Source organism: Vulpes vulpes, chromosome 10, assembly GCF_048418805.1.
Source record: "Vulpes vulpes isolate BD-2025 chromosome 10, VulVul3, whole genome shotgun sequence".
In the NCBI taxonomy this organism is placed as follows: domain Eukaryota; kingdom Metazoa; phylum Chordata; class Mammalia; order Carnivora; family Canidae; genus Vulpes; species Vulpes vulpes.
The window spans coordinates 16,798,580-16,817,131 of NC_132789.1; the positions used below are offsets into that span (position 1 = coordinate 16,798,580).

Genomic DNA, 18,552 nt, shown 5'->3' on the forward strand with positions numbered 1-18,552 from the left:
TGATTTCTAAGTCAAGACCTGAAGGAAGTAGTCCATTGTCCATCTGAGGAACTAACAATCCAATCTCTTTTCTAATTTTGCATTCTTTAACTACTAAACAATTTTGTGTACGTTGAGTTCTCATTTCTTTCTTTTTTTGTTAACTGTTCAAGTTCTTAGCTCATCTTCAACTATGTTAAAGTGTTTGTGTCCCAAAGAACTTCCTGCAATGATGGAAACATTCTGTATCTGCACTGGGTAGACATTAGCCACATGAGCATTTAATATGTGAGAGTATAATGAGGAACTGAATTCTACATTTAATTTTAATTAATTTGAATAATTTGAATAAACTATAAAATTCTTAGATGAAACACAGGAATAAATCTTCACAATCTTGGATTTGACAGTGGATTCTTATATATGATGCCAAAAACACAAGCCAAAAAAACGATAAATTGGGACTTCAACATAAAAACCTTGTGCTTCAAAGGACATAATCAAAAAGCCCCAACTCATAGGATGAGAGAAAAATATCTATTATATATCTGGTAAGGGCCTTGCATTAAGAACATAAAACAACTCCTACAATTCAATAATAAAAAGACAACTCAATTAAACAATAAGCAAAGCATCTGAATAAATACTTCTCCAAAGAAGATATGCAAATGAAAGATATGCAAAAGACCAATAAGTACACAAAAAGATTTTTCACGTCATTAGTCATCAGGAAAATACAAATCCAAACAGAATGAGATAAGCACCTTCATACCCATGAGGATGGCTGTAACTAGAAAATCAGATAATAATCAAGGACATTGCTGGAGGGAATGTAAAGTGGTGCAAACACTTTGGAAAACAGTCTGACAGTCTTAAATTCCTTTAATAAATATAGGGCTATTCAGGCTATTGATTTCTTCTTGAGTGAGCTTTACCAGATCGTGTCTTTCAAAGAATTGGTCCATTTCATCTAAGTCACCAAATTCACTGGTATAAAGTTGTTGACAGGGGTCGTTTATTATCCTTTTAATATCTGTAAGCTCTAGTAATATCACCTCTCTCATTCCTGATACTGGTTTTATGTCTTCTCTTTTTTCTGATTAGTCTGGCCCGAGGTTTACTACTTTTACTGGTCTTTAAAAATCAGCTTTTAGTTTCACTGATTTTTCTCTACCCCTAGAGAAAATATTTCACTTATTTTGGCTCTGATCATTCTTCTTACCTTTTGCCTGTTTATTAAATTGGATTTAATTTGCTCTCCTCCCAGCTTGTTTATTAAGGTTAAAGTTTAGATTGTTGATACCTTTTTTCTTCTATTCCAACCTAGGCATTTAGAGAAGTTAATTCCCCCCAAGCATTGCTTTTGTTGCATCTCATAAATTGAGTGTTTTCACTTTCTTTTAATTCAAAGTGCTTTATTTTCCTACTTGACTTCTTTTTGGATGTATGGTAGTGTTATTTTTGTTTCCACATATCTGGGAATCTTCTGCATCTCTTTCTGTTATTGATTTCTAATCTGATTCAATTGTGATCCGTTAGGGACTGAATTGTGTCTGCTACCCTCCCCCCAACCTCCCCCAAAAGTTCATTGGTTGAAACCCTACTCCCAGTATGATGGTATTTGGTGACTGGGTCTTTGGGATGGAGTGCTCACCAAAACCCAACCTTGCCAGTACCCTGACCTTGGATTTCCAGCCTCTAGAACTGTGAAAAAATAAATTTCTATTATTTAAGACATCCAAAATGTGCTATTTTGTTACTGTATCCCCAGCTAACCAACAGAGATCATACTTTTTATGCCTTATATACACTTATTGAGACTTCTATCTTGGTAAATATTCCATATGCACTTGAGAAGAATGCATATTCTCCTGTTGAATGACGTGTTCTATGAATGTCAATCAGGTCAAGTTGGTTGAGAATATTATTCAACCCACTATATCTTATAGTTGTTGTTTTTTTTTTTTTTAAGATTTCATTATCTACTCATGAGAGACACAGAGAGATGCAGAGACACAGGCAGAGGAAGAAGCAGGCTCCACGCAAGGAGCCTGATGCGGGACTCGATCCCGGGACCCCAGGATCATGCCCTGGGCCGAAGGCAGGCGCTAAACCGCTGAGCCACCCAGGCGTCCCCAACCCACTATATCTTTACTGATTATCTGACAATTTGTTTTATCAAGTACTAAGAGAAGGGTCAGAAATCTTCAGCTATATTTGTGAATTTGTTTTATTTCTCCTTGAAGTCTGTATCAGTTTTTGCCCCATGTATTTTGAAGATCTTTTATGAGATGCATAAACATTTAGGATTATTATGCCTTGTTGATTAATCGACCCCTTTATCATTATGAAATAACCTTGTGTAATAATGTTCCTTGCTCTGAAAGCTGCTTTGTCTAGTATTAATATAGTTACTCCAGCTTTCTTTTGATGAATATAGTATAATAAAATCTTTTCCCAATCTTTTAAATCTTTCTCTGGCTTTGTGTCTATAATGTGCTCCTTGTAAGTTGCATGTAATTGGATCTTGCTTTTTAATTCAATCTGACAATTGCTGCCTTTTGATTGCAGTGTTTAGACCAATTTCATCCAATTGTTATGATCAGGTCTGAGACTATCATATTGCTATTTGTCCTATCTTTGTTGTTCCCCTTTACCTGACTTCTTGTGGACTAATAGAATTGCTTTTTTAAAAGATTAATTTATTAATTTTAGAGAGAAAGAGAACACAATCGGGAGGAGGGGATGCGGGAGAAGGTGGGAAATCCTCAAGCAGACTCTGCTGAGCACGGAGCCTGACACAGGGCTCAATCCCATGACCTTGAAATCATGACCTGAGCTGAAATCAAGAGTCAGCCGCTTAACTGAGCCATCCAGGTGCCCTAGGATTAATATTCTTTTTTAAAATTTTTTATTTATTTTTTATTTATGATAGTCACACACACAGAGAGAGAGAGAGGCAGAGACACAGGCAGAGGGAGAAGCAGGCTCCATGCACCGGGAGCCCGATGTGGGATTCGATCCCGGGTCTCCAGGATCGTGCCCTGGGCCAAAGACAGGCGCTAAACCGCTGCGCCACCCAGGGATCCCCCTAGGATTAATATTTTTAATGATTCTTTTATCTCTTTTGTTGTCTTATTATCTGTAACTCATTCTTTTATTTTAGTGGTCACTGTAGCTTTTATATTAATCATCTTTAAGGTTTACATTAAATTACCAATACAGTGTAACTTAAAGTTACATTATATAGTACTTCATGTATAGTATAAAAACCTGACAACAGTTTACATTTATTGCTCTGTACCTCTATACTATTACCATGCATTTTGCTTTTACATGTTATGCTATAAACTCCACAATATGCTGTTATTTTTGTATACATGGTCAATTATATTCTAAAATTTTTTAAATAATAAGAAAATAATCCTTTTATACTTAGCAATATTGTTACCTTCCTGGTGATCTTTATTTCTTTGTGTAGATCCAGATTTCCAGCTGGTACCATTTTTAATCTGCTTGAAGTACTTCCTTTCACATTTCTTATAGGGCAAAGTGGTTTTGTGTATCTAAAAACATCTTAATTTGCCTTCATTTTTGAAAGTTTTTTTGCCAAAAGAATTTGTCAACACAGAATTTTATGTTGATGGTTTTTCCTTTCTGTACTTTAAAGCGGTTGTTCCACTGTCTTCTCACTTATATTATTTTTGATGAGAAATCTGGTGTTTATCCTTATTCTTTGTTCCTATATAACATGTTCTTCTGCCCACCCACAGCCTGGCTCCTTTTTGGATTTTCTCTTCTATGACTGGTTTTGAGTGACTTGGTTATGATGTGCCTCAGAGTAGTTTTCTTCATGTTTTATGTGCTATGGGTTTAAAGTTTCTTAGATCTGTGGGTTACAGTTTTCTTCAATTTTGGAAAAATTTTGGCCTACTAATTCAAGAATTTTTCTTTCCTTCTCTTTCTTCTCTCTTGCAGAGATTCTGATTGCCCATATTATTAGCCCACTGGGGGTTGTTCTTTGATATTCACAGGTCAAAGACACTCTATTAAAAACTTTTTATTCCTCTCTTTCCTCTATTTCATTTTGGATTATTTTCTGTCACTGTGCTTTCAAGTTCATTAGTCTTTTCTTCTATAATATCTAATTGCTGTTAACCCCAACCAGTGTACTTTTTTCAAGTTTTAAAACTTTTTATTTACATATTAAAAACACTCCATTCCAATAATTAATATCATTTAACAACAACAACAAAAAATAACACTCTGATTAAGCAGCATTTTACAGCACCTTAGAACAGCTTGGATTTTACTCTAGATTTCATTGTTGTCCTACCCAACTTCTTCACCAACATGCAAGTTCTCTTCCTTTCCTGCCAGCCAGACAGGCAGATGGGAGGATACGTATGTGGCCTTTGTTGTCAGTAGTCCTTAATACTTTGATGTGGAAAGGAGCAGCAGTCATTTAAACTTATTCCAAACTCTCCACTTCTTATAAAGTTCAACAGCTAAAGGCATTAAAATTAAACACACAATGCTTGGGGAATGTACAGTGCATACTGGCAGTATATACTTCATTACGTTTTGTCTGTTTGCTTTCTATGTTTAGTTGTTTCTTTTGAAGGCAGATTTTTCTTTTGCGTTTCTATCTTCTTCAATTTTGACTTACTAAATTTCTCAATTTCAGCCATATCAGGTTTGTTAGACATGGTTACAGAGGAAGCAGAGTGAGATGCATGAGGAAGCAGTATCTGGTCTGAGCAGAGACTGCCACTGAGTGCCCATTCAGTGTATGTTTTTGTTTTCACTTCCAGAGGCTTGATTTTGGCTATTTTGGAATATCTTCCATGTATTTACCTAACTTTTTGTATAGTTGGAATTTATAATATCAGTTTTGATGTACTTCTCTGTTAATTCCAACATATGTGTCAGTTCTGGATTGGTTCTGGTTATTTTCCTCGTCATTGGTCATGTTTTCCTTCTTTGCTGCCTGTCACCTCTGCATGTATGCCAGATATTGTGAGTTTTACCTTGTTTCTATATTTTTATATTCCCATTGGTTGTCTGACATTTTTAAATTCCTATAAATCATCTTTTTTTTTTTTCCCTATAAATCATCTTGAGCTTTGTTTTGGAATGTTGTTAGTTACTTAGGTGTAGTATTTGTTCCGGTATTGCTTTTATAATTTATTAGGCAGTGTCGAATTTAGGGTACTCTCTACCAACTGAGGCAAGACCTTTCTGAGTACTCTACCCAATGCCATGTGAACCACAAGGCTTTCCAATTTGGCTGATAGGAGCAGGTACTCTTCTTCTAATCCTTTCACATTATTCTTTCCTTAGCTTTATGTAATTTCCTCACATGCATGCACTGATCAATACTCTGATGAATGCTCAAGGGATATACCTGCAGATCTCGGGTTTTCTGTTTTTGTCTTTTATACTCTGTCCTATTAACTCTAGCACCTCAGACTTCCTGGGCTCTCAGCTCCATCTCTTTGAGGCAGGGGATGTTTCTCCCTGCACCATGACCTAGAAATTGTCTTTAATATTTTCCCTTTTTCTTACATTTATTTTTTATTTTAAAAATATTTTATTTATTTATTCATGAGAGACACACACACAGAGAAAGAGAGAGAGAGAGAGGCAGAGACACAGGCAGAGGGAGAAGCAGGCTCCATGCAGGGAGCCTCATGTGGGATTCGATCCCAGGACTCCAGGATCACGCCCTGGGCAGACACTAAACCGCTGAGTCACCCAGAGATCCCCTTAAATTTATTTTTGACTAATAAAAATTGTACAAATTTACGGTATACATGATGTTTTGATATATGTATATACCGTGAAATGCTTACCACAATAAAACTAATTAGCATATCCATTGCCTCCCATAATTATCCTTTTTTCTCATGGTCAGAACACCTGATATCTACTCTCTAAACAAATCTTAAGTACACAAATACATTAACTATACACACACAATGTACATTAACTTATACCTCAAAGTTTGTACCCTTTGATCAATCTCCCCAACCCTCTAGCCTTTGGTACTACCATTCTACTCTCTGTTACTATCAATTCAATTTTTGAGGAGTGGTGATGGAGGCAGAGAGTACTACCTTAAGAAAGCTAGAGAAAAAGTTTATCATCTCTCAGGATTACTACCTTTGTTGTCTGATGAACAGTGTTCCTGAAATCATTATTTCAGGTGGGATGGTAAATCCAGTTCCTGTTACTCCATCTCAATTGGAAGTAGAAGTGCTTCTAGGTAGTTCTTTTAAATATTCAGGTCCCAACTGAGCAGATTTTGAAGTGAAGGAGAGGCCTCCTTTCATTTCTTATTCATGCTGTTTATAAGTCCTTGGGGGTACTGGAACATTGTAGAATTTTAGCCCTTTCTTCAGGAAAGCAAAGGATGCTATCCTGGAGAGGTCAGAATTTTTCCTGGAAAGGACTCAACCAAACTATGAAGCTCAGGTCCTACTGATAATGCTCTTTACTTCATAATTTCCTACCTTTATGACTCAAAATCTGCTAGACTCAATAAATTTAACCCTCTACTATAATGGCTTGACTCTAGGTGCTGGAGAAGGCTCAATTGGTTATGTCTTCAGTTAGAATTGGTGACCTGCTTAGAAAAGCCTATGGAGTATTGACTGGTTAGGTACCCTTCACCCTGTTCCCCTATGAACTTGGCTAATTAGTTGTTTAACAAACTGTTGCACTGGAAGGGCAACCCTAATGGTTGACAAATTCTTCAGTAAGACCAAAGAATGGGTATTTATACAAATGTGGTAGACGCATGCCCATTAAAACATGGCTAACATTCCTCTTCTGAATGGTCAGGACTCTGATATGTTGGCCTCCCTGGGAGTTTATAATTAAGAGAAAAAAAAAAAAAAAAGCCCTGTATTTTAGAACATCCAACTTCTCATATCTAATAGTGGGGACTTCTATTTCTCCAGTAATCAGAGGAAGACACTTTAACAGAGATTAGAATGTATACTAGTTATTCTCACACTCAGTCAGTCCTAGTCATTGCTTTAGTAACTGGCTTCTGGGACAAATTCTACTCTGTCAACTTTGAATAGTTCCACAACAAACTAGATACAACATTTTGCAAATATTTCTCTTGCTAAGACATCTGTCCTAGTTTTCAGTATATGGTTTATAACATTTCTATGGTTTTTAAACTTTAATTCACATTTCTTGTGGAAGAGCTAATCATTTGTGGAGAATTAAACTCTAAGACTTGTAATGTAATTCATGAGAACCTATTTGGAGCCATGGGGATATGAAGACCACTTCTTCCCTGTGGGCATGTTTTGGAAAAGACCTGTATTAATTTAAATCACATTTTTCAAGTTCACTTACAAATGGACTAACAATAACAACAAACATTTGTTATGCTTACTCTGCTTCTCAGAATCTTGGAGATAGCATGGTACATTTACAGAAATTATTAACCCACATTTCAACCATTGGGGCTGGTTATTTACACACTGTTAGCTTTTCCTATACTTTCTACAAGCATTATATTGATGTCTGGACTGCAAAGTTCCAGTCAGCTCTGCTTTGACCTGAGGCACAACTGTTACAGAGCCTTTGTCTCTTTAACACTCTTTAACAGAGTGTTAAACTGGGTAAATGAAACTGGTTGCTGAGAGTACTGTCAGATAGACTTACAGGTGATATCTAACTCCAGTTCAATATATTAACTAAGGACTATTTAAAGCTCTATCCTGGCTGTTTTAAGCCAAGGATTCCTCATCTTTTCAAATACCAGTAGATTGTGATTAACTTAAAGCCAGTTTTAGCTGTAATGTTTTTCTTAGAACCTAGTTTGATAAGAATTGTAGCAGGAACATGAAAGCTTTAGATAGGCTAATGAGGTGCTGAGTGGGGTGGAGTGGAGAGAGTAAGCAAGCATGTTATATAATTTGAAGCTAACTTTGAATTCCTTACTGCCTCAAATAAGCTTAAAATCAAGCACTGCCTGATTATCAGAACATAGGTCACTACTACACAAAACAGAAATCTGGTTAAATGAGGTTGTGGGGCCCCACATGTTTACTCAAACAGGAAAATTCTTTATAAAACAAGATCAATGGACAACCCAGGTTTAGCTGATTCCAGGCCACTGCTACTGAGGTCCAGTAACAGTTATCCACTCTGCACAAATAACAGCTAACTTAAGCTGTTTAAATAATGTCTTTGCTGAAGACTCTGCCTCCTGAGAATTATGGGCCTTTATCCCGCCTTCCTTGGTAATCTTATATTAACTTTACAGAAATTGCTTGGCTGGACTTAGAAGAGTTTGTTCCACCTTCATGAAAGACTCACCTCCCCCTCCCCCTCCCATCACAATCTCATCATTATTACTACACAATAACACACATTAATTCATCATAATGTTATTACTAGGCATTCCAGCCAAATTGTATCTTGGCTATTTCCTTAACAGCAAGTCTGGGTTACTGAAATCAATGTTTAAACACACTCATAAAAAGACTTTAGCTGTGGCTATTTCATCACAGACAACCACCTACCATCGTGGGAAAAGCCATCTAAATTACAGCATATTATTTGCTATTTTTAGTTGCCTTGTCATCAACTATGACTGAAGAGGAAATAGTTATGGGTCAAGCTGTAGGAGGCATACAAATTTCTAATTATAAATGCTTGAGAAGAACATGAAGAATCTACTACTGGGCAGCCCGGGTGGCTCAGCGGTTTAGTGCTGCCTTCAGCCTGGCTTGTGATCCTGGAGACCTGGGATCGAGTCCCACATCGGGCTCCCTGTGGGGAGCCTGCTTCTCCCTCTGCCTGTGTCTCTGCCCCTCTCTCTCATGCTGTGTCTCTCATGAATGAATGAATGAATGAATGAATGAATAAATAAATAAATAAATAAATAAATAAATAAATAAATAAAATATATATAAAAGAATTTACTACTAAGAATCCAGGTAAGAGATGGTTTTCTGACTAAGCAACTGAAAACTTCCTAAGGGTTAAAATAATGGTAATAGTTTACCTTTATTGGGCTTATCCTGTCAGGCATTATGCTAGCTGCTTTACAGGCAAGACTTCTTTTTCTTCACAGAATGACTATAATTAGAATGTTGACTGTATTTGGAGACAGAGCATTTAAAGAGGTAATTAAATTAAAATGGAGTAGATAGGGTGGGCCCTAATCCAATTTGACTGGTATCTTTATAAGAGGAGGTAATTAGGATAGAGACAGATAGCCACCCCAGGCACATGCATACATGTGAGAAGACCATGTGAAGGGTACCATCTATATGTGAAGACAGCAACCTATAAGCTATTTCAGCATGAAACCAACTATCTTTTGTGAGTGTTTAAACATTGATCTTGGAGTTCTGGCCTCCCAAAATAAATTCCTGTTTTTTAAGTTAGCCAGACTATGTTACTTTGTTATGGCAGTTATAGCAAACTAATATGAAGATGCTCTATTATTATCTCCATACGGTTAGGAAATGAAGGTTCTCACTATACACCCTGCCTTGGCTATAACAGCTCCCCTTCCAAAACAAACTACTATTTTTTTTTGAAAAAAGGAATATATCTATTATGAAAAAACTCGAACAGTAGGAAAAGATACGAAATAACAGACTTCCATAATCCCTATCTCCAGAGATAAATGCATTTGGTATACAACTGCCTTTTTCAAAAAATGAGGATTAATATATTATTTCACAAATTAATTTTTCATTGAGTAATATGCCAAGGACATCTTTTTATATCAATACATACTATTTCTTATTAAAAAAATAACTATACAGCATTTCTCCTTGAGTTAACTTGATCTGGTAACATTTTTGGATGAATTGCATATATCTCACCTTATTACAGAGAAATATTAAGATAAGCAACCTTTTATAAGTAGATGGCATTTTAAAAAAAGATTTTATTTATTTATGAGAGACACACAGAGAGAGGCAGAGACACAGGCAGAGGGAGAAGCAGGCTCCCCGTGGGGAGTCTGATGCAGAACTCGATCCCAGGACCCCAGGATCATGACCTGAGCCAAAGGCAGATGCTCAATCACTTAGCCATCCAGGTGTCCCATGATGGTATGGTTTATCTTGAACTGCGTAGGGTTCAACTGACAACTGAGTCTGCCAGTTAATTATAGTGTCAGAACAACAACTGATCAACATTCTTCAAATTTAAATTAGTAAGTGAAAATCCTAAATGTGCCTTTTTTGGGTCATTTTGATGTGCATTTCATAAGTAATATATCAGACATTATATGAGGAAATGGTTTAACATTCTCTGAGTGCTTCAATAGTATTTTATTTTGGCTGAGGTGGAAATCTGGTTATATTTGCCCTAAATTTTTTTTACACTAAAACTGATTCAGCTGCACGGAACAGAACTTTAGGAAATCAATTACTCATGTCTTTATGTACTGGACTAGATTAAAAATGATTTTCTGAGGAAAATCCTAGGTCTGTGGGAATTTCTACTACTTGCCCAGAACAAGGAGAAATATGCACTTATCATTAGGCCTTTTTAAATTCCTTAGTTCTGATGAAAATACAAATGTGCTCTGAGCACTATAAGACAAAGAGTTCTGTATTCAGCTGGCAACAGCGTACATGTCTGGATTGTTGCCAACATTTATCAAGAGATCAATATTCAGGAATAATCACTTGAAGAATGAACAATCCATATACTTCTCTAGATATTCCAAAATATAATGTTAGACCAGAATAAGGTAGCAATCTGGACAACAACTTTCTGCTGCTGGCAGTGTACCTCTAATTTTGGCCAAATTACTTTTGCTGAAATGTATTTTCACGAGATGTTCTTCAACATCCGATTTTGAAGGGGGTCTTCAGGATAAAGGTTTGTATGATCTTAAGACCAGGAACAGTTGTAAGTGATCTGAACAGCTGGCTTTTTTATTTCTTTTTCTTCTTCTGAAAGTTGGAGGCTAGAAAGCTTATTGTGTGATTTGTGGACCATCAGTAGTAAAGGTGTTGGCCAATATGGTTTGCATTTTTAGAATTATTTTTGGCTGTCTCCACCCATACTTTTTCTTTTCTTTGGCCCCATTTTAATTTACCTCATCTTATCACAAGTTCGAAAACTTTAGCAAATGGCCTGAAATCCTTTTGAACAGGGCAGAGCAAAAATAAAGCATTTCAGGAAGCAAAATGGAGCTGAGGACATTTTTACTAAGTTACATTTTTTCACTCATTTGAATTCTGGTAATGGAGTACACTAGGAGAACTGGAGAAGAAAGGTAAATTGGAATTTTTAATCTTAATTTATCTTAGTATTTTAAGAATACCATGCTTTTGATCATCCTAATATTAGAAGCAGATGCAATGAAGAGGGGAACTGAAGATGGTTGAACTGGATCTAAGCTAAATATTTATAAGTGGAACACTTTTTTAAAATTTTATTTATTTATTCATGAGAAAGAGAGAGAGAGAGAGGCAGAGCCATAGGCAGACGGAGAAGCAGGCTCCTCACAGGGAGCCCAATGAGGGATTTGATACCTAGACCTCAGGATCAGGTCCTGAGCCAAAGGCAGAGGCTCAACTCTTGAACCACCCAAAATGAAACATTTTAGGGTCGTCCAGGTGGCTCAGCGGTTTAGCGCCACCTTCAGCCCAGGGTGTGATCCTGGAGACCGGGGACTGACCCATGACCCACGTCGGGCTCCCTGCGTGGAGCCTGCTTCTCCCTCTGCCTGTGTCTCTGCCTCTCTCATGAAGAAATAAATAAAATCTTAAAAAAAATAAAAATAAAATGTTCCACTTATTTTTTTAAATAGCTTTATTTTTTTTTAAGATTTTATTTATTCATGAGAGAGACAGAGAGAGAGAGAGAGAGACAGAGGCAGAGGGAGAAGCAGGCTCCATGTAGGGAGTCCCACGCGGCACTCGATCCTGGGTCTCTAGGATCACGCCCTGGGCTGAAGGTGGCGCTAAACCGCTGAGCCACCCGGAGTGCCCTAAATGGAACATTTTAAAAAGAGTTGATGAAACGGTTAAATATTATCAAGGAACCTGTCCATATATATTACAATGTACGTAACCATGCCCTATATTTGGTTCCTGTATACGCTGTTTTCTGAAGGTAGGACAGGTTATGAGATGGCAGCAAGAATAGCTCGAAGGATAACTGGTTGCATGCCATACCACTGTGTGATCAACACGCATCATGATGCATCATGACACTGTGGACCAGGATGGAACTTGTTTCTACTCGACTAGTCTGACTTTACAATGATACAGCTTTAGTGTGAAGGGCAACACAATCATAGAAAGTGCATTTCTTATTCTCTCTGCAGTCTCATTAACTTGATGACATTGTCTTTCTAGAGTAGGATGGGGTATAAGCAAACAAACTGCCTTTGTCATTGAAGAAAACACAGGAAAGTACCTATCTTTTTTTTTTTTAATTTTATTTATTTATGATAGTCACACACACACACACACACACACACACACACACACACACACAAAGGCAAAGACATAGGCAGAGGGAGAAGCAGGCTCCATGCACTGGGAGCCCAATGTGGGATTCGATCCTGGGTCTCCAGGATCGCGCCCTGGGCCAAAGGCATGCACCAAACCGCTGCACCACCCAGGGATCCCGGAAAGTACCTATCTTAAAAAAGGTAGTAGTTACCCTACAGTTATAGAAGTTCCATTCTTCCTACATATACCAACTTTATATAGGGATTATAGATAAATATATATTAAATAATTATCGGGCCACCTGGGTGGCTCAGCGGTTGGGCGTCTGCCTTGGCTCAGGGTGTGATCCCGGATTCCTGGGATCAGGATCAGGTCCTGCATGGGGCTACCTGCATGGAGCCTGCTTCTCCTCCCTCTGTCTGTGTCTCTGCCTCTCTTTCTATATCTCTCATGAAGAAATAAAATCTTTTTAAAAAGTTATCTTTCCATTTAGAGAGAGAGGATATAAAATAAATCTTCCTTTTGATTTTCTTTTAGATCTATTTCAAACCTGTTATATGTTTGCTTGTCTATGATTCCTGACAGGAAAGAACTCAAGTATCTTGCCAGTAATGAGCTGCAGTTGGAAGTTTGTTCTCTCTCTGCCCTTTTTTTAAAGATTTTATTTGAGAGAGAATGAACAAGAGAGCACACATGCACAAGCAGGAAGTAAGGGGCAGAGGGAAGGGGAGAAGCAGACTCTCCCGCTGAGCAGAGAGCCTGACTCAAGGCTCAACCCCAGGACCTTGGGATCAAGACCTGAGCCCGAGAGGTAGACCCTTAACCAACTGAGCCACCCAGGTGCCCCTTTCTTTCACTGTTAATGCTCTTCTATAGTTTGTCAAACTCTTCAGGGACATACTGATTAGATGAGTGAGTATATATATATATTTTTTCTGAGCAATGGAAAGACTAAGGGAGACAGGTGTCAATTTAAGTAATATAGGAAATCCAGCAAAGCTCAGCCAAGGGATGGCAAACATAAGGGTTCCTAAATTGAGAATTTGTTTTGACTTTTATTTTTATCTATTTCTTTTTTAAAAGATTTTATTTATTTATTCATGAGAAACAGAGAGAGAGAGAGAGCAGAGACACAGGCAGAGGGAGAAGCAGGATCCCTGCAAGGAGCCTGATGTGGGACTTGATCCTGGATCCCGGGATCACACCCTGAGCCAAAGGCTCAACTGGTGAGCCACCCAGGTGTCCCTTGTTTTGGCTTTTAGAATCTAGTTTTACATGGCATAGTTATTCTTTATTCTTTCTTAACATGAAAGACTGGTGGGAAATAACCAGCACAATTCACAAATCTTTAATCCTGTATTTTATGATATTCCCCATGTCTTCACAGCTTCAGATAAATAAAATGTGATAATTAAATAAGTGAATAATATAATCTTATGGTCTCAGAGGAGATATGAACATACTTGGTTGGGTAGCTGGCAGGCAGGCAACACAAACAGTTCTACTCAAATTCAAGAAACGTTTTATTGTGCATGTTCTTTATGCAGGGTAGCATAAAAATGAATCATGGAAGCAAATGGAGAAAATTTAAGTAGTAGGTAGTGGTAAACCATCAAGGACAGCTCAAGACTAAACACTGGAGGGGAATTTATTTTCTTTTTAGCAAAAGGGAATAACTCTGAGAACTTTAGGAGAGTTTCAAATAGATCTGTTAAAGGTAAACAACATATCAATGAATGAGTCCTGAAAATGCTACTAGCAATTAAGAACTAATGACCTATGGGCAGCCCTGGTGGCGCAGCGGTTTGGCGCTGCCTGCAGCCTGGGGCGTGATCCTGGAGACCCTGGATGGAGTCTCACATCAGGCTCCCTGCGTGGAGCCTGCTTCTCCCTCTGCCTGTGTCTCTGCCTCTCTCTCTCTCTGTGTCTCTATGAATAAATAAATTAAAAAAAAAAAAAAGAACTAATGACCTAGAAAGTCAGGAACAGGGGCATCTGGGTGGCTCAGTGGTTGAGCATCTGCCTTTGGCTCAGGTAGTGATCCTGGGGTCCTGGGATTGAGTCCCACATCAGGCTCAGGGAGTCTGCTTCTCCCTCTACCTATGTCTCTGCCTCTCTGTGTCTCTCATGAATAAAGAAAATCTTAAAAAAAAAAGAAAAAAAAAGGTCAGGAAAGAGTCTGTTCAAAGTGTATCATGCAGGCCACTTGAATAGGCTTGGGTATTGGGCCCTATCCTAACTAACCCTAGAGAAGCAATCTTTTCCAGGTGAGTTTTATGCACAATAAAAGGCCTGAAGACCACTGCTGAAGAAAAGAAATTCCAAGAACAGGTTTATAAGAAAGCTTCTCATTCCCTCTGACTTCACTACCAGATCAGTTTATTTGGTTCAGATTTGAAATTTTGTTATTGTTCTCAAGAGCCAGCAGTAGTAAAGTACTTGAATCCCAGCTCCATCACTTATTACACTTGACTACTTAACATTTCTGGGCCCAGTTCCATCATTTGTAAAATGAGAAAAACAACATCTATTTTGTCAAATTAATATAAGGATTCAATGAGACTTTATGTAAAGCACTTAGCACCATACCTGTCACATAAATGCTCAGTAAAATATTAGCTGTTTTCTTCATCTTTGACACGTTTTAAAATTCAATGTCACAGTAATAGCCAACAAAAATCATACATCTCCACCCAACCCTCTTACAGTAATAGAAGTCAACTCACAACAACTAAAAAGCATCTCAACTGTTAAAAAACCCAAATGGTAGGAATCAGACAGCATGTAGACTGGAGAGTATCATTCAGAACCCACAGGAAACCCAACTGGCTATGCCTCAATGAAGAACACTGTATTTTCATCAAGGAATCTATGTCCAAATAAGAGGCCAGTTCTTCATCCAGCTATCCCACATTTATGTGAAAGCAAGAATTAAGAAAATTCTTAAAAGTAATTAAGAAAATTACTTTGCTACTAGTTTTACTTCACTACTTCAATTTTCACTTCTTTTATCACAAAGAAACATTTCTGAGGGGCACCTTGGGTGGCTCAGTAGTTGAGCATCTGCCTTTGGCTCAGGTCGTGATTCCAGGGTCCTAGGATGGAGTCCTGTGTCAGGTTCCCCTCAGGAAGCCTGCTTCTTCCTTCTGCCTATGTCTCTGTCTCTCTCTCTCTCTAGGTCTCTCATGAGTAAATAAAATCTTTAAAAAACAAAAACAAAACCCAAAGAGATATTTCTGAGAAGAGGCATAAATAAAAACCCCTATATGATCTTAGGTCGATGAGTAAAAAGAATCCATCAGATTGAGCTACATAAAACTGCCAATATTTGAAATGTAACAAGCAGTAAATGCAGGATTGCTTGTTTACTAAATACTGAGAAAGAAAAAGATGTAAAACTTTGTTGTAAAAATATATTTGCTTAAGCACTACTAAAATATACTTACAACTCTCTCTGGAAAGCTTAGAGAGAGTGCGTAACAAGTCAGAATAAATGACACTACTGTCATAAATCATAGTAATAGTCATAATCAAGTGACAATTTACCAGAGGTCTACAAAGGTTAAGTTTCTTGTCCCAAATTAAACAGCGGGGAGAGAAAGAGAACCAATAGCAGTCTCTTGACAAACTGTATCTGCTTTTGTATCATGTTTCCATGAAAAGTCTGCTTCTTTATGGAGCTTTCCATCTCAGAAATGGCATCATCACTAGTTTCAGTTGTTTAGGCCATAAACCTTGGATTCTTCCTTGACTCCTCTCTCTCACACACACTATCCATTTTATCAGCAATCTTGTCCTAAATCCACTGACATTTCACTCCACCATTAGCGTAATTAAAGCTATCATCATTTCTTGCGTGTAGGAGAACACTCTCCACTTCCCTTGTTTCACTCTTTCTTCTTACTCAACAAGCTATTTCTCATATAGAACTCAGAACAATTTTTCCAAAACACAAACCAGATTATGTCACTTTCTCCTCTCAACCCTCTGTTGAAGATTGATTTTTCTAATTGCACACATGGAACATTCTTCAGGACAGATCATATGCTGGGCCATAAAACAAATCTCAATAAATTTAAAAGGGCTGAAATCATAAAAACTATGGCTCTAACCACAAAGGAATTGAACTAGGTTTTTAAAATTCCTTTCAACAGGGAAAATTTAAAAATATCCCCAAATAGTAGGAAAGTAAGCAACACACTTAAAATGAACCCCTGAGTCAAAGAAAAAAATCACCAGGGAAGTTAGAAAATATCTTAAATTCAATGAAATGAACATGTAATTTTTGGGATGCAACTGAAGCAATGCTTAGAGAGAAATCTGCAGCTTTAGTTGCCTGTGTTAAAAAAGAAGAAAGGTTTCAAATCAATTAACTCCAGCTTTCACTTTAAGGAACTATGAAAAGAAGCACAAACTAAACCCAAAGCAAGCAAAGGGAAAGGAATAATAAAAATCAGAGTGGAGATCAATGAAAACAGAAAATAGAAAAAATAAAGAAAAATTAATGAAGCCAAAAGTCGTTCTTTGAAAAGATGAACAAAATTAATAAGCCCTTAGCTAGACTGACCAAGGGAAAAATAAGAAGATACAAATGACAATAAAAAATTAAAGAGGGAACACACCACTACCGATCAATAAAAATTAAATGAGTTATACATTGACAATTTGAACAAACTGATGCCAACAAATGAGATCATTTAGAAAAGATGCACAAATCCTAGAAAGACACAAATTATCAAAACTGACTAAAGAAAAAATAGAAAATCCAAGTAGACTTAGAAGAAGAAATAAAATTGGTAATCAAAAATCCTCCCATCTAAGAGAACTGGAAAGGTTATACTAACAGACAATATAAGACTTTTATGCCAGAGATTTTTGCTAGAGAGTGACATTTTATCTCAATCTATTAGGAAAAAATAAATATTGTAACCAAACAGAAAGTGAAAGACAAACCCACAGACTAAGAGAAACTCGGAAAGCATTTATCTGATAAAGGATGTGTACCCATAATATATAAAGAACTCTCAGAACAATAAGAAGGTAATATAATTTTAAAATGAGCAAAAGATCTGAACAGACATTTCACTAAAGATGACACACATATGGTAAATAAGTACATGAAAAGATGCTGATCAATATCATTAGTCACTAAGGAAATGCAAATCAAAACCACACTGAGATACCACTTCATATCCGCCAAAACAGCAGAATACAGTATCTATAATCAAAAGACAGATAATACCAGAAACTGGAACCCCCATACATTGACAGTAGGAATGTAAAATGAAGCAGCTGCTTTGAAAAACAGTGGCGGTTTCTTAAAATGTTAAAGACAGAATTGCCATATGACCAGCAATTTCAGTCCTAGGTATATATCCAAGAGAAATGAAAACTTATGTCTCCACACAAACTTGTACATGAATGTTCACAGCAGCCCAAATGTGGAAACAACTTAAATGTCTATCAATTGATGCATGGATAAACAAGATATTGGACAATAAAAAGGAATGAAATACTGACACACACTACAACATGAAAAAACTTTTAAAAAATTATGCAACCACTGAAGTTCCTCTCTTTCAAGTAAGGAGTGAAAAGAAGCCAAGTATCTAGCTTCTGGATTTTCCTTTGTATTCTATTCCTTTGGCTGCCTTGGTAGGACAGGGATTTCAAGAGGATCTGATCTCGGCATTGCCAAGGTCAGTAGAGAGAATAACTTGGTAAATGATCTTAGGCACAATCCTAGTAATAGTAGGTGAACCATATGAAATCATTTCTGTAAGTGAAAAGAGCAGACCGTCAGTAACTGCATATGGCTCAACCTATGTCAATACCTCTGTATTAAGAAAAACATTCTGTCGTCCCCTTTGAGACTATAGAATCACTGTCAAGGATTCTCTTCTTGACCTTTTCAATGAGTACACTTAATGTGAGTCATTATTTTCAGAGCCAGAATTAAAGCAATTTAAAATTTTAATCTTTAAGCAATTTTTACATGTTTGCACTAAAACGAAGTGTTTTAACAGCAGCCAACCAAAGAATAAATATCAGAATGATCCCACTCTAACTCAATTCTTTTCTTTTTCTAACTCAATTCTTGTTAGTCATGTTT

At 37.1% G+C, this 18,552-nt stretch overlaps 2 protein-coding genes across 3 annotated transcripts in view; both read right to left on the bottom strand.

Annotated features, from left to right (window-relative positions):
• Nucleotides 1-18,552, bottom strand: part of SPPL3 (signal peptide peptidase like 3) — a 141,541-nt gene that overhangs the window by 23,818 nt on the left and 99,171 nt on the right. The gene's annotated exons all lie outside the window — the stretch shown is intronic.
• Nucleotides 4,506-4,768, bottom strand: LOC112932873 (thymosin beta-4-like). Its single transcript, XM_026015838.2, has one exon. The coding sequence runs from the start codon at nt 4,686-4,688 to the stop codon at nt 4,557-4,559; it is 132 nt and encodes a 43-aa protein (XP_025871623.1). The 5' UTR covers nt 4,689-4,768; the 3' UTR covers nt 4,506-4,556.